Source organism: Ursus americanus, chromosome 16 (assembly GCF_024610735.1).
Source record: "Ursus americanus isolate L20-20 chromosome 16, mUrsAme1.1.p, whole genome shotgun sequence".
In the NCBI taxonomy this organism is placed as follows: domain Eukaryota; kingdom Metazoa; phylum Chordata; class Mammalia; order Carnivora; family Ursidae; genus Ursus; species Ursus americanus.
Window position 1 is genome coordinate 57,073,013 of NC_142142.1, and position 17,618 is coordinate 57,090,630.

At 41.9% G+C, this 17,618-nt stretch overlaps 1 protein-coding gene across 6 annotated transcripts in view; it reads right to left on the reverse strand.

Annotated features, from left to right (window-relative positions):
* Window positions 1-17,618, reverse strand: part of ZC3H12C (zinc finger CCCH-type containing 12C) — a 131,829-nt gene that overhangs the window by 7,308 nt on the left and 106,903 nt on the right. For all 6 annotated transcript variants that reach the window (XM_087868461.1, XM_045797731.2, XM_045797732.2 and 3 more), the window contains 3 exons: window positions 7,157-7,296; window positions 2,290-2,524; window positions 482-588 (listed from right to left, as the gene is read on the reverse strand). In XM_087868461.1, coding sequence (XP_087724587.1) covers window positions 482-588; window positions 2,290-2,524; window positions 7,157-7,296 — 482 coding nt within the window. The remainder of the gene's footprint in view (window positions 1-481; window positions 589-2,289; window positions 2,525-7,156; window positions 7,297-17,618) is intronic.

Consider the following 17,618-nt stretch of genomic DNA (forward strand, 5'->3'; position numbering starts at 1 on the left):
GCTCCCTTTCAGTCGTCCCCCTGCGGTCCTCTCTAGAGCACACAACACACTGGCCCGGTGATTAAGTCACCTCCAGAGGTTTGGGTTAATACCCTGTGTCCTCAGCTCCTACCTGCCCATCCTCTTCCAGTCTGGCTTCGTAATCGGGACCTTCTGCTCTGAAGAGCACAAGTACGGCGGTAGCGCGCGAAGCCCTGCCCATCTGAGGTGTAGCTCCGCGTCAGAGCGCCGCATTTTCACCTGCCTGAATTAGTGGACTTTTGGGAACCATGTTTTGGGAAATACATTTGCATTGAACCCGACTAGGTAAAAATAATTACTTTTTTTTTTTTTCTTCCGGGCTAAGATGTTTTCTTTAATTAGGATCTAAAGAACCACATACTATACCATCCAAAATAGAACATGTTTATTTTTATTAACAAAAGTTTAACAACATACTGTGTTCTAAAGGCACATATTAAATGGTTATAAGGAAAGTTACCGTATGGACAAGGCTGCTTTTTGTGTTCAGGAACAATAGGTTTCTTCCTCAGAAAATTATCCAGGCTTGGGCCGTGTCTGCCAAGAGGGTCATCAGGGGGCATGAACCTGTCATGGAGAGAATACAAAATGACACCTAAGTAGGAGGCCGGTAATTTAATTCTGAAGACAGAAGGTAGAGACTGATTCACTCTAAGGTCTTTAAAACATTTTTAATCAAGTATTTTGATTCAGCATTCATGGAGTAAAAAAAATCTCAGTACACAGAATTTTCTTAATGAACACAAAATTACAGTGTGTCAAGCCAAACTTGTATTGGTTTTAATTCAATTTATTTAATTCATGTTCTCACGAATTCTTTCTTCCTGTCAGTCTTGGGATTTTGTAAGGACTTCAGAAAACAACACAATGCCATTCTAGGACAGTTTCCGAGCCTCGATCTTGTCAAGTAGTAAAGGGCTGGGCGAGCGAGGAGCAGTGGACAGGAAGATGGACACTGGCCCAACCCTGTTCCAGGCCCGAGGTACCCCCTCTCCTTTCTTCCTGACAGTGGGCTCTTCAGGTATTAAGTTTTGCAGATTAATACACTTTCCTAATTAAGTGACTTTGATCTAAGTCCACACGGTACAGCTGAGATTCCACGTCGAACCCCACAGCCCATTCTCTTTGTGCCTCAGCAGAGAGATGGAAAAAATCTCTTGGACACGGGTTCACAGCATGAGTAGCATAACAGGAAGATGTTATAACGGACAATCTCTGCTACTTGTTATGTCACTGTTGGAACTTGAAATGGGCCAAGACGTTACCCATGAAATGTGAACAATGTTGTTCGAACTCTTAAGGGAGTGTCAATGTGGCTAAGAACACTTAGCAAATATAGTGTTTACTATTCATTAAAACAAGATGGCAACATTATTAAAAACAGGAGAGTCAACTCAATCCTATGATCTTAATAAAATTATGTGTTGCAGTTTAGTCGTTTCTGTATGCATACACATTTCACAAACACAAATATGATTTTGCGCTTTGTCTCTCTAACAAATAAATTTCCATGTTCCTCAATAGCCTTCATACTCATAATGCTGAAGAATATTCCAGTAGTTGCGGAGTTGCTTAACTGATTTCTGTACCTTTAGCTGCCTTGGAATTCTTGCAATTATAAAGAATACAGAAACGAGCATATCTGGTCTTTTTCCCTCAGGCTATATATTCCCAGAAAGCAGATGATGGGCCTGAGAGGGTATACGTATTTCCAGGGCTTCTGCTGACCTGCGCCAAACTGTATTGGCCATTTCACTATATCTCTAACAGCATAAAAAATATTTTTGTGAATTGAGTGGGTAAAAGAAAAGTTCTTTGTAGATTTAGTTTGCATTTTTGATTCCCCCATATTTATAAATATACTTATTTCTCAGGAGACCTTTTTATTGTCGTCTGTCCATTTATCAACTTAACGACTGGAGTCTTACCATTGGTATAACATTTAAAAACATCATGTATTTTAAAAAACATATTTAAGCGATCAAGGCTCTAGGCAGATTTTGAAAGGCAGTGTTTTCGGGGGTCGATATGTTCCAAAACCATTCCCTTCTGTTCTGACAGACTTGCCGTGTTCGTGTCCTACAGCGCAGGGGCCTGTCCCCCCCCACAGCTTCCTGACTCCCGCTGAGGATCAGAGGGAAGTCCGCTGTGGGAAGAAAAGTGCCTTCGGTCTGGTCTGGCAGGCGGAGCGAGGGCTCCTGCAGCAGCTGCCACGGCCGGCTCCGTCTGCGGGGAAGCAGGACCTGGTCAGTGAACGGTTTCACTTACTTGTCATTGACAAAGGAGTACATTAACAATCGCTCATCTATGAACTTCTTCCACTCTGGTTTCTCGTTCGCCAGGTCCCGGTAGTTGTCATTGGACACGATGATCCCATCCGACTCAAAGGCCAGCTTCACGATGAACCGGTCGTCGTAGCACACCACCCGCCTGCCCTGCACTCGTCGGGAGGGCGTGAACACCAGGATTTTCTCCTTCTCTAATTTCCGCAGAATTTCTTGATCTGCAAGAACAATCAGGGCAGAATTTCGGGAGTAAGTACATACATAACACAGAGGGCAACCTGCATACCATGTGAGCTTTTATGAGAGGAACTGGATTTATGCCATCATTTCATTAGGGATTATGATTTACAGTTTGTAGATGGAACACATTTTTAACTCCCAATATTCTTCCTTGAGGATTGCAATAATAAAGGCTTTAAAAGTAGCCCCCAAAGTAATTAAAAACAATTTGAAACTCTAACAGAATAAAAATCCATGTGCTCAGTGATGTTTTTCATTATGCCATTCTGACAAAGCAGCTGTGGGGCTCAGGTGTGTGCCCCCCCAACCCCCATTTGTCCTTCTGTTTTCTGACTAGTGGAGGTGATGGGGGGAGAGTCTGAGAAGCACTAGCAGAAGTCGCTGGGGTGGCAGGGGGGTGTCTCATGATGTGGAAGGTTCGTGGAGGAGGCAGGGAGGTCAGAACTGTTGTTAGGGACTGTTAACACGTTTCATGTCCTTTCCCAGGAAACGTGGCAACGAGCACAGCATCGTCCCAGAGCTGGGGCCGCACGAAAGGGGGCGGAGAAGCGACTGCAGGGGAAGCCGCCCGACAGAGTAAGCACAGCTGTTCTTCAGCACTTTGTAACTCGGACTTGCGGAGTGGTTTTGTTTTAAAAAGGTGCTGGAGTTCCTATTTTGATAATTGATAAAAATTCTCTCTCCACCATCCCTCCTTCCTTCTTTGGCTCTTCCACCTCCTGTCTTCCCACCATCGTACATTTGGGCCCAGAATCAGTGGGTCATGATTTAAAAAGAAAAAAACAAAAAACTTCTACTCTGTGTTTATTAACTGGAATTGCTAATTTTTAAAAAATCTGTTTTCAGCCACCAGTATGGCATACCTATGCTATGGTGTGTCAAGTGTCACTGGCCACCAGGGTTAAGAATGACCTCTCCTCAAGAAGGTGTCAGTCACCGGACGGGCAAGCCGACTAGGTAATAAGCAAGGGCTGTGGTGGGGATGAACAGGGTCCCGGGGAAGGAACAGAAGAGGGATTAGGCGTCGCTGGCTCTAAAGCTGGCGTATAGATGACATGATGTGCCTGACATGACTTCATCAAGACCAGAACACTGGTTTAGAAAAGCAGCAGAGTAGAATTGGAGGAAGTGTGGGTGTTCGAAGCAGCAAATCATGGGTAAATCTGAGGTTCTGGCATTTTCTATATTTGGCAGTCAGACCTTACTGAGCCTCTGACGCAGTCAGGAGGCTAGAAGTCAGGGAGCTGTCACATAGACAAGCACTTAGCACAGAGCCTAGCAAGCTCTCAACCCCGTTCAACTGAATTTTAACAGGTAACTATGGATCTCTCAATCACAGAAAACCAATACAAACTCAAAAGCTCAGTTTCAACGATGGGATTTGTCATAATTATTTCTGTGTGTTGCCCTGCTAAACGAGACGTGGTACCTGCCCTCAAAATGTTTCTATTTCCATTAGCAGAACAGGACTTACTCCATAAACGTCTGTAGAATGAGTGCTTGGGGGGTTTAGAGATGGGTCTTCTGAGGTCTTCCCGGTTAGCTGCTGCGCTCGTGAACAAGCCCTGCTACTTTATTTGTGGGAGTGTTACTCATACACGGTACGCCACGACATGATCAGAGAAAGAAGGGTGCTGGCCTAACGGTCAACATCATCTCGCTTAATTTGCTTTTTCTAGTACAGCTAATTTGAGGTAAAATGGACACCCATTAGGATAAATAATCCTAACTTAAGTAGATACAGATTCATTATGGCTAATTCCTAGCACAGCACCTAATAACAAGCTTTGTGCTTGTAAAATTGGTGTTACCTCACTGGAAGAAGCTCGAGTCTGAATCTCTATGGGAGAGCCTGAAAATATGGGTCAAGTTTCCTTTTTTGTACTGTGAAAAAATAATGGACTATTCAATTTACCAGGTTTTATCTGGATGAAGGTTTTAGTTGGACTTATTACCTGGGGGGAGAAAACACCTATGGACCTTTGATCAGCCCTTAGACAAGGCAGGGTTAGGGTGTGACCCCCTCACTCCCTCCCCCCGCCCCCGAACTTAAGCACCGCTTGGAAGCCACGTCTTCTATGTTACATATATTCTATACTATCTTCTTAAAGTCAGCTAGAGAGAAAATGTTAGGAAGAAAATCATAAGTGAAACTACGTTCACAGCACCGTATGGTTGTTCAGGGTCAAGTGGAGTTGAATGTGGTTTACAAAGTATATTGCATCCTGATGCGTTCCAGAGCCCTGCGTGCTGGTATTTTAAAAAGTAAACTCAGACACACCGGCCACGCCCGTGATTTTTTCCCTTCTTCTTGGGCTCATCTTCTTTCCATGTCAAGCTTTCCAGTCATTTACATGTATAAATATTGTTTTCTCTTTTTCAATTTATTTTCCACTATTCTTTAAAGTACTCTAAGTTCCTTGAGCAAAATTAGGAAAGGGAAAATACTCAGAAGGAGGGAGAAATAAAACCTCAAAGTCATGAAACTGAGTCAATTACCGTGACTACTTTGGCATATTTCCTTCTAGTCATTTTCTCTGTATTCTGTTCTTGCCATCATCGGTCTATGGATGAACAGGCTTGTGTGCACGTGAGTGCATACATACACGCACACAATAAAACCTTTTTATGGAAAAGAGCATTTCCTCAGGCCATTAGACATTCTGCCTAAATATTCTAATACATATTCTAACTTCTCGAACCATTCTAGTGAATGTATGGTTTATTTCTATTTTTATTTGAGTAATAACGCACTGAATGTCTTTGTGGTTCTAAATCTGTGCCTGTAACTCTGTTTTATTTTCTGAGGACTTAGGGGAACTAGTAGATCCAAGAATATTAATATCTGGGAGCGCCTGGGTGGCACAGCGGTTAAGCATCTGCCTTTGGCTCAAGGCGTGATCCCGGCGTTATGGGATCGAGCCCCACATCAGGCTCTTCCACTATGTGCCTGCTTCTTCCTCTCCCACTCCTCCTGCTTGTGTTCCCTCTCTCGCTGGCTGTCTCTATCTCTGTCAAATAAATAAATAAAATCTTTAAAAAACAAAAAGAATATTAATATCTGAAGACCCAACTGTTTTTTTTTAGAGAGGTTGTAACAATTTGTTTCCACAGCAGTGAAGGAAGAGCTCCCCCAGGCTTACCAGTTTTTCAATCTCTGCTAATTTGATGGGTGAAATACAAGAGTTGTTTAAATTTGTCATTTTTTAAAAAGATTTTATTTATTTATATGAGAGTGAGAGAGCTAGAGAGCACAAGCAGGGTGAAGGGCAGAGGGAAAAGCAGACTCCCCGCTGAACAGAGAGCCTGAGGGGGGGCTCGATACTAGGACTCTGGGATCATGACCTGAGCTGAAGGCAGACGCTTCACCAACTGAGCCACCCAGGCGCCCCTATATTTGTCATTTCTTGAACTGCTAATGAGGCTGAACTTTTTTCTCTTATTGGGCACCTGCGTTCTGTGAGCTATTCCTACCATGTTACCATTTCTATCCTGGGGAGAGCTCTGTGTGTGTTTTCCTGGTGTGTATGAGCTCTTTAGATGTTAAGGATGTTGATTCTTTGCTTATATATTTTTTTCCCTCTTAGGTAAATAAAAGTTCTTATTTTAAAGAAAACTTCCCAAAATACAGAAGTTTAGATTTTCATGCAATGAAAATTATCTTTTCCTTTGTAATTTCTTCCCAAAATTTGGTAAGGTTTTCCCCCAGCCATTCAAAGACTATTGTTTTTTGGCAATTCTTCAACCACCCGGAATTTACTGTTACATGATGTAAGATAAGGATCTAAAGATGTATATTTTTTCTAAGAGTTATCCAATGTCTTGGTGCTCCTGGTGAATTCTGGCACCTTCTTCCCTTTACAGCTTATATGGACTAGGGTCTGCTTCCACAGGTCTAGACTCTACCGTGTCTTGCTTATCTGTTCTTACGCCAGCTCAAGTAATGACTGAATGATTACTCTTCCCTTCAGGCATGTGCTCTGTGGTCTCTCTGTTTTTGATTTGAAAAGTATAGTTTTCTTCACACAGGTTCCTCAGTTTCTGTTAACGTTGGAGGTGGACAGAGGGGCAGGAACAGTTAACTTCAGCAAAATGTTCAGCAATGTGTCTTTGCCTGAAACTCATACATTTAAAAATTACAAAATACAGACACTTCAATGATGGAGTCCTTTCCTTCTACTTCACCCCAGACAGCAGCCCCCCAGGGTCCTGAAGGTCTGTTTTGAACTATGTTGCTGATTTCATATTACAGAAAGGGAAACAGAACTCCAAGCACGTTGCTCCAATGGCTAGGAAGTGGCAAAACCAAAATTTTAATCTAGGTCTCCTGACTCCTATACATGTCCCAAAGTCAAAATTTGAAGAAGCTTCCAAATGACAAAAAGAAAACAAAAAACCCCAAACCATTGGTTTATGGAGCAAGGATTACTATTTCCTTAACCTCAGAGTTTGTAAACTCACCAACAACGCTGAGGTCTCACCCCAGAGAATGTGGCAGTCACAGAGACTGAGTGACCAGATGGACATCTTCGTCAGTGCGACATCTGACAGTGTCCGATGACCCACCCAGATACGTCTGAAGCTACGAGCAGACCACTCACAGGGCTTACCTGTAATGAGAGCATCAGGTCGGGACTGCTCTTTTCTCCAAGCTGGAACAAAAACTGTAACATCTTTGTGGCCTCTTTCCAAAAACCAATCCACTGCCAATTTGATTCCCCGGCAGGAAAATACTTCTTTGTTTCCATGGCTGAAAGATGATTTCAGAACACGTAAGACACAACAAAATCTAAATTCAAATTAATTCAAATTTATAAGGAGAATTGATCATCTAATTACAATAGTAATGGACTTCAAATTTAAGATGGAGTTGTACAGCTCAGAGAAACACGGAGAGAACCCAGAGAGTTGAAAATCTGTGAGGAAACATATGAAGATGGGGATCATCACTGTGGGGAGAATAAAGAAAAGTGAGTTTTTCAGTGTCAAGTTTTAGAGGTTAACTAGTCAGAAAGATACAAGCTCTTTTTAATCAGGATGGGGAGAAAAGGAAGGGGTCTCCACCACCGCAAAAACTTCAAATGTGAAAAGTCATCTAGAAAAAAATCTGTAAATGGAAAATCATGTTCACAATGCTTAATCGCCTGTAAGAAACACTTGCTACGTCCTTTAATGAAAAGACACCTGGTTTTAACAATACTGTGTTGGACAAGGATTAATGATGACAAGGGCATTCAAAACTGGATTAAGAAGTTTTAGTGCCGACAAGAAAATGCTCAGATGAAAGTGTAGTCACTCAAATAATTATCTAGCACCAGGCTCCACCTGTGCACTTTAACCTAATAACTCAAAAATAACACTGATTCTAATGTTTTTAAAGAAAGTCTCCTGCTTTGAATGTAACAACTTTTTGTTTTTGTATTTTTTGCAGCTTGAACTCCATAATGGAGACCGATATTCTTTACTTCTCAGTGCAAAGGAGGGCTGAATGAACTAAGGTAAGTAAATGCTGTTAATTTTTAGCACAAATCAAATATTATGTGTATTAATGTATTCTAAACCCCTGGGAAGTACTAGAACCATGTACATAATCATTTTAAGGACAAAACAGAATTAGACCAACTTGCTTTGTAGAGCCTGAAGCCTATAAATGCCAACCACATAGACTGTTCACGTTCCATCAAATGTCCGGGGCAAGGTCACAGGTGGACTCAGATGCAGTGGGCATTTTGGAGGGAGGGAAGTGGGGGGCGTTGAGGTCCTAGTTCCTGAGTAAGTCGGGCTACCTGGTGGCCCCGCCAATGCCCCAGCAAATGATACACAGTGATGCTGAGTTTCATAGAAAATACTGAAATCAGTCTTCTGAAAAACTATAGAAAAGACTGGTATCATCACTTGAGAGAATATATATATATATATACACACACACACATATATAATTCCTAAATACAAACATTCACTGAAACCTGACCATATTTTTATTTTGTATTAATGCTTTGAAATCTAAGTGTATTGTGCCTTGCTAGTCATTAATGACATTTGGTTTCCCGAGGCTTGAGCATTTAACTGCTTCTGGCTCTAAAGAGAGGACTGCATCAGCACTTTCTCCCCGGTGGCTTCACTTGAGAAGGGAAATGGTCACATTTGACTCGTTAGAAGATAAGATCTATTTCTGCGAAGAATGTTCACAAAATGTGTGGCAACAGCAAATCCTTTACAATCACGGGACAAAGATCCTCTAGATGCTGAAACAGGTACTATCCCATGAGATACTGACGGTAAAGGTTGTTAGTACCCTCCCCTTGGCCCCACCACCCCTCCCCCCCATCCAACAATACCTCATAGGGAGAAAGCCAGCAAGAGGAAGAAAGGTGTCACAGTGTGAATGATACACAGACACAAAGAGCCCAGGTTTCTCAGTGGGTAGACCAACGCCTATCTCTGACATTGTTATTTGAGAAGAAAATGCCTCCCTCAATTTAAGAAACTGTAGTCAAGTTTTCTATCCTTTGTAGCTAAAGAAAACTTGGAAAGCTCTATGAATATGTATTTTAATGTAAAAACATTAGGAGGACAAAAAAGCATTCAAATAATAGTAAAAAGAATTCACAAGGACGCTATAATAATTGTGAACTGAGTCTCCAAAAGATAATTGGATTAGTAGAAAGAAAGTATTAACTGAATGATGAAGCAGAAAATGCAGTTAAGAATACAGACAACTGGGACAGTCAATTACAAGCTTATCTAATGGACATAAACAAAAACCTGCACAAAATGAGAAAATCATTTCAAATACATGTGGAAGATCTATGAAATTGGCTTTGTACTAGGCCCCAGAACAGATTTCCACAGACAGTAAGAAACTGTATCATACATACAATACTCTTGGATAATATGTTATTACACTGAAGATACAAGGTTCTAGTTCAAAAATCTGTATTGCTCTATACTAGCAAACCTATTTAAAATTTTAACTAAAAAATCCCATTTGTAGGGGTACCTGGGCGGTTCAGTCAGTTAAGCAGCTGACTCTTCATTTCAGCTCAGGTCATGAGCTCAGGGTCCTGGGATAGAGCCCCGTGTTGGATTCTGTGCTCAGCAGGAAGTCTGCTTCAGGATTCTCTCTCTTCCTCTGCCTCCCCTCCTTGCTTGCCTCTCTCTCTCTCAAATAAATAAGTCTTAAAAAAATTATCCCATCTGTGAAAGTAACAAAAACTAAAATCTAAAGAGGAAAAGATAGACAAGAGTTTATGGAGCAAACCAAAATGGAAAGCCTGTACTGAAGGGCATAAGTGAGGATTTGAATGAAAGGAACAATAATATACCATTTTCATGGATGGTGATGGTGAGACTGTACATATGATGATGGCAATTCTCAGATTAATCTGAAATTCCAATAAAAGTCCTCAAAGGGAATTTTAGGAAACCCGAGAGGCTCATCCTAAAATTACTATGGGAAAACAAAAGACCAAGAATGGTTAAGCAGTATTGAACGAAAGAGGAGGAACTTTCCTGTTAGTTGTCAATGCGTAGTATAAAACTACAGAAATCCAGTCAAGGTTATATTGGTACAGGCAAAGATTAAAAAACAAAATATACAACAGAAGAGTGACCTGAAGGTAATACATGTGTATAAGTGACATTAGAAATTAACGTAGATGGACCATTTAACATGGTCCTCGGGTAACTGATTATTTATATGGAAAACAATTGTATTTTTATCTCCTACCATACACAAAAATAAATTGTAAATCAAAGATTTAAATATGAAAAATACTGTAAAGCTTTTAAAAGAAATTATAGGACACACAGACATCAGGATGGCGAAATACTGTTGTTTTTTTTTTTTTCCAAGATTGTATTTTAGAGCGTGTGCGAGCAGGGGGAGGGATAGAGGGAGAGGAAGAAAGGATCTTAAGCAGACTCTGTGCTGAGCACAGAGCCCTATGCAGGGTTCAGTGTCATGACCCTGAGATCATGACCTGAGCTGAAACCAAGAGTAGAGGCTTAACTGACTGAGCCATCCAGGCGTCCTGATGGGGAAATACTTCTTAAAGAAGACACACAACCATGTGCTATCAAGAAGACTGATAGATTTGAGTACATAAAGTTTTATGCCAAAGAATAAACAAAAATGCCGTAGATTGGAACAAGGTACTTACAATGTATAGGACCAAAGAAAAGGCTGGTACTCACAAAGTATTCCTATACATTGAGAAAGGTTAACCGTTTTAAGGCAAAAGATATGAACACTGAATTCACAGAAGAGGAAACCCAAATGACCAACGAACATATGAAAAGATGCTCACTAGTGAAGACATGCAAATTAAAGCCAAAAATGAGACACCACTTCACACTCATAAGATTGGAAAAAATAAAGTCTGCAAACACCAGATGTTGCCAAGGATGTGTGAAAGTAGGAACTCATACATTACAGGTGGGAGTGTAAATTGGTATAACTATTCAGGAGAACAATTTGGCAGTACTTTATAAAGTTGAAGGCGTGCTTTCTCTAAAACATAGTAATTCCATATCCAGGTATAGTAACACCCCACACTAATATGGAGTCGGGTTCAATGCAATTAGCGATTGGCTCTCATGCTTGACCCAGACTGGGAGCTCACGTGGGGGCAGGGAGAGGCAGGTGAGTGTGCATGTGTAGAGCGGGTCTTTGAGTCTCTGACACTTTCCCAGCCGACCTTCTCCTTATCAGACCAAAGAAATGAGTGCTAACCACGAAATCCCTGGAATGGTTGCTGTTGCCTTGGAAGTGCCTCCCAGCTCCCAAGGCCCAGAATCATCCGCAGAAATATTAAAAGCCCAAGCAGATAAATGACAGGTGGTTCCACACTGCAGACGGGACTTCTACAGACTAGGAGAGCTTTAGGAGACTGAAGCTGATCTCCCCTTAGGGAGGCACGTTGACGGATGTGTGTCCTCATACGTGCTGGATGCAGTACTTGTAGGAGGTTCTGATAAAGAATTATAAAAACAGGACGTCAGAGCAGCCACACAGTAGTTCCTGGTGCAAATGAACTGTGTGTTGAGTATTTACTAAAATAAGTAGGATGATGTTTAAGAACTGAAGTTTTAATTCCATATAAATAGAGAAGAAAATTCATTATAGTTCTTTAGTCACTTACGGGCTATGTCTGCATGCATTTTCTCGGTAGTAAAAATAGCTAATTCTATATTTATGAATTGGCATGTTCCTTTGGGCCTTGATTTCTTTTTCATTTCAACAATTTGGCGATAAAGATGGTATACCTCATGTGAGTCCTTCCAATGCTGAATTTGTTGGAAGATGTGTGGCCACCTCTGATTAGGTAAGAGACCCTGAATGTTTGCTAAAACATGTCCTTTTGACTCCGTGGGATTGGGTTCCCAGGGAAAATTCCACACTAACTCTGCAAAAATTCTGAGTTCCTATATAATACAGGCTCAAAGTTCGCATGTGATTCACCACTGGCTTTAAAGGTAGAAGAATATAAGAGGTCTATCAGCAGGTACCTTTCCTAAAAGGCTTACTGTACTCTGTCATGTTTGGAATAAGCATGCTTATAAAAATCCTGCTTTGCAATGACCAGAGAAAGGCTCATCTGATGTAGGCAAATTGGTTTATTTATAGGGATTTTTTGAAAAACCCTATTTAAAAGGATTATTGGTATCTCTGAATACCAGGAAATAAAAGAATGAACCCGGACAGCCACAAAGAATGAATTAAGAAACTCTAGGCTTCTTTCTCCTGGTTCCCAAGCCGCCTCGCTATTGCTGCTTCTCCCCCTACTCCCCCTTCACCTTCTTTGCCTGGGATGGAGAAGAAAGAGACGATGACTTTTTGGCTGGATATTTGCCAATGGCTTTAGGGTCTGAGAACAACTTCTCTGTGGAAGAGGGAGACTTGCCAGCCTTACTTGAATGTTGTGATGTGAGTGCTACCTCCAAGATCCCCTACGTTCAACATGCAAAGCATAGCCTGGGAAGCAGAAATGATGACGAGGAGGAAAAAGGAGTCTTGAGAACTTGGATAAGAGACTGTTCTGGACTGAGTGCATCCGGTTGGCTGAGAGTTGCCCTGACACCTTGGAAGAAAGGGAAACAAAAGGCATCATCCTACCACGCAGTATATGGAGCCACGCAGACCAGCCTTTCGTCTCAGCGTGAGGACGTCAGGCTGCTCCGACTCCAATGCCTGTTAGAAGCTACCCAGGACCGCGGGGTGGACCGGATGTGGAAAGAGTCTACGTGTCCTCTCCTAGCTGATACTGTCCGTCTTACAGGTATTTTCCAGTGCTCTGGAGACGCTGTGAAGACGCACCAAGGTCCTCTACAGCGTGTTTCCAGTCCTACGGCCCTACGCGTGAGGGTGGATACTGGCTGCGAGCCCGCTCGGCTGTCTGACCTGGCTGCGGGCCCCTCCTCTGTGAGGCACTGCTGGGGGCAGTCCTTGAACTCTTTCTGCAACAGGGGACCTGGGCGAAGCTGCAGGGCTGCTGCTGGAGGAGTCCCCAGGGGTTGCTCGTCAGTGATTCACGGAAGCACTTTCTAAACCAAGGCAGGGGGCAGACCCGAATAGACTCGTAATCCCCTTCACGGTTTTGGCAGCCTTGCTAGGGGATTCAAGCACGAGGAAGAGACGGGGTACTTGGATGGGAAGCGTACCCAGTTCCTCAGGGACTGGCTTTGGGAAAGATGCTTTCCCAGAGTTTTGGGAAAAGATAGAGAAGGGTAAAGGCAAGAAGAAACTCAAGACTGCAGAGTTACCAAACCTTATAAAGGTGTCTTTTTCATTTCCTGTCGTTTCTTGTGGATCCTAGAGCAATGTTATTCTGGAATTTCTATTGTTCTTTTCATGTTTCACCCAGGTCCAGAAATATGCACACGTTGTGGGTATCTCCAGATAACCTTTCCCCTGTTCTTTCACCTGCGAGGCTCCTGAGTGGATCTGAGGTAACCTCTTGTCTCCAATCCTGTTAATCTGTTGCGAAGAGACCTGCTGTATAAAAGAAGGGCTACCCTATTCTGTACTCCAGGTATTTTGTAACTTCTGGCAGACAAGGCATCTGAGTTGGTAAATACGTGCTAGGGAGCTGCCGGGCTATGGGCCAAAGTTTGAAGAAGAGAGACTTTAGAACATCAGTGGCAACTAATAAACCACAAGGGAAACTAACTGCGGAATTATTAGTCATTGCAACTTCCCCAACAGATCCTGTAATTCATTGTACAGCTTGTACCAGACAGCAAGATGAAATTAATTTGCAGACCACGCTGCAGAAAGGGCTACTGAGTTGGCTAGGGTTACTGAAGCCCTGACACTTCTACGGAGGGACTCTAACTCAGACAAGAGCAACTCCCTGTGAACTAGAAACTGGAAACCAGGGAGAACTAAAACAGAGATTATTTTGACAAACATATTCTTGACTAAGACTTTCACTATTCTAACTTTGCACTCTGTACATGTCTAACACAACTATTTTCAATTTGAAAAGTACATAAACACAATATATACTTCCCAATGGAGAACTGCAGTTTACTTGCTTATTAATGTGTCAGTCACCTATGATTTATGGGTTATAAAGGCATATTTTGTACTACAGAGAAAAATTCAGGGAAGTACATATTTTCATGTAGTTTGCTTCAAAACAGGACCTAGAAGAGGGGGACAATGGGCCAGCCATTCCATCAGCCATATCTAGGAAAGAATTTCCTATATAACACTTCCTTAAGTTATATATACACATATCATTAACTGGGTTAGCCAAAGGATGGGAAGGGTTATTTTAAAATTATAAGTTGTCATTGAGTGGTAGGAGTAACCGAAAACATGGAGAAATCTAAAAATGGAACAAGGCATCTATTACAGGGGACTGCCTCTTTTCTGTTCTTTTGATGGCACTGAAAAAGGAAAACAAAGGAGTCTTAATTATCTTTGGTTTGAATATGTGCTTTGAATTAACATATTACCTACCCTGCTTGTAAGGAACGTTGGAGGTACGGGGAGGAAGACGGGGCAGTGAGGAGCCTGAGCGCACCTCCTCCCCGGGGCATGCTGCGGCAACCCCTCTAGGTGACGCAACTCCCACTGAGATGAACGGAGACCAGAGAGGGGAACACCACATGGAGGAGGGTAGGAGAAGAATCCTGTCTCCTCTCCTAAAAGGTCAGCACACTGTATCACTTAGCTGGAGACCCAGCAGAGAACCAGCAGTTTGAAAAGTGTCTGGGGTACATGTGAAGAAGATGATATACTAATTTTGGACATGGGCAGAGGGGGCAGGGATCTGAAGGTGCTGCTTCTTGCCCTCCTTCATTCTAGCTGGCTCAGAGTTTGCTGGAACCAATTCTGACATCGCCTGAGGACTCACCCCACCCAGCAGACAGCCCTGGTCAAGACTGGCACCTCCTCCATAGTAACTTTTTCCCTGGGGATGGGGCCATTAGTTCCATCAGCCAACGTACCTACACTGGCTGCGGCCAGACCTCTCAGAGGCAAGTCCTGCCACTCATGTGGCATAGGTGGTCCTTCCAGACAGCTGAGCTGAGGGCCAGTTCTGCCCCCCAGAGCACCCACAGGAGTTGTGCACAGTGCTGCCGGGCACCACAGAACAGCTATACATAAGGCCGCTACCTGCAAGACCAGGAGATGTGGCTGACCTCATATGCAGTAACAACACAGGCAAAATGGAGAGCTAGAGACATATCCAAAACCTCAGATAAGGAGCTAAACAAAACGGAAGTAACCAAAGTAAATGATCATAAAACTGCTCATTGGACGAGAGTCTCCAGAGTACATGAACTAAGGGAGAACTTCAACAAATAAAGAAGAACCAGTCAAAGCTGAGGAATAAAATGACTTAATGAAAACCACACTAGAGGGAAGCGGCAGCAGATCAGAAGATGCAAAAGATCAGTGAGTTGGAAGACAGGTAATAAAAAGCAGCCAAGTTAAGCAGCAAGAATTAAAAATAAGTGGACAGGTTAAGGAATCTCTGGGACATCAAGTGTACTAATGTTTGCATTATAGGGGTCCCAGAAGGGATAAAAGGGTAGAAAACTTACAAGAAAGAATAGCTGAAAACTTCCCTAATCTGGGAAAGGAAACAGACATCCAGGTCCAGGAAGCAAAGAGAGCCCTAAACAAGATGAACCCAAGGGGGTCCACACCAATTAAAATGTCAAGGAGCATATTCAAAGCAGCAAGAGAAGAGAAAACTGTTACATTGAAGGCTATCAGTTGATTTTTCAGCAGAAACTTAAAGTGCTGAAAGGGGAACAAGGTACAGTCAAGCATACTCTAGCTGGAAAGACTGTCATTCAGATTTGAAGGAGTGACAGTTTGGCACACAAACAAAAGTCAGAGGAGCTCATCATCACTAAACCAATCTTTCTTACAAGAAATATTAAAGGGACTTCCTTAAGTGAAAAGAAAAGGCCCTAACTAGAAGAAAATTAAGATAAACTTCACTGGTAAAAGCAAACATAATGGTAACATCTTATAAAACTAGTACAAGGTTAAAAGACAAAAGTAGTAAAATTAATTATATCTATAAAAGACGGGTTCAAAGATGTAAAATATAACAAACGTAAAACATGGAAAGGGAATAAAAATGTAATCTTTTAGAATGTGTTCAAACTTAAGTGACCAATTTCATATAGACTGCTCTATACTTAGGATGTCCTGATAATCACCAAAAACCTGTAATAGATACACAGGAACAGAGAAAGCCAAACATTACACTAAAGAAAGTCATCAATCCCGGGGCGCCTGGGTGGCACAGCGGTTAAGCGTCTGCCCTCGGCTCGGGGCGTGATCCCAGCGTTATGGGATCGAGCCCCACATCAGGCTCCTCCGCTGTGACCCTGCTTCTTCCTCTCCCGCTCCCCCTGCTTGTGTTCCCTCTCTCGCTGGCTGTCTCTATCTCTGTCGAGTAAATAAATAAAATCTTAAAAAAAAAAAGTCATCAATCCCAAGCAATGAGCAAAAGAAAGCAACAGAGAAGTATTATAAAAACAACCAGAACACAATGACCAAAAGGGCAAATGGCAATAATTACATCCCTATCAATAATTACTTTATACGTAAATGAACTAAAAGCTCCGATCAAAAGGCACAGGGCCACTGAATGATAAACTGATCTCTATGATCCTAAAAGCAACTCACTTCAGACCTAAAGACACATACAGACTCAAAATGAAGGGAGAGAAAAACATACACTATGCAAATGGAAGTGAAAAACACTTGGAATAATATTTATATCAAGATAGACTTTAAAACAAAGACTGTAACGAGACAAAGCACATTACATGATGATAAATCAATCCAACAAGAGGATATAGCAATCGTAAATATCTATGTTCTCAACATAGGAGTGCCTAAATACATAAAACAAATATTAACATATTAACAAACACAAAGCAAAACTGACAGTGACATAAGGGAATTCAACACCCCACTTCCATCAGTGAGTAGATAACCCAACAGAAAATCAACAAACAGTGGCTTTGAATAACAGACCAGCTAGAACTAAAAGATACAGACAGAACATTCCCTCCAGAAAGAGAATACATGTATTCTTTTTAAGCACACGTGGAACATTCTCCAGGGTAGATTAGGCCACAAAACAAATCTCAACAAATTTAAGATTGGAATCAAACATCTTTTTTGAGCACAAGGTTTGAAAAAAATTGGAACACAGGGAATAAGCATGGGGAATAAAATTCTGCATTTCTATAGAATAACTAGCAGAAAGAGAAATTAAGAAAACAATCTCATTTACAACTGCATCAAAAAGAATAAGAGTTGAAAAAACTTATTCTGACATTGATAAAGGAACTGAATAAATATCATTAAAATGTCCATACTACCCAAAGCAATCTTCGGATTCAATGCAAGCCCTAGCAAAACACCAGTAGTATTTTTTTACAGAGCTAGAACAAGTAATGCTAAAATTTGTATGGAACTGCTACCAACGACCCCGAATAACCAAAGCGATGTTGAGAAAGAACAACACAGCTGCAGGTGTCCCAATGCCAGATTTCAAGATACATTACCAAACTGTAATAATCAAAAAC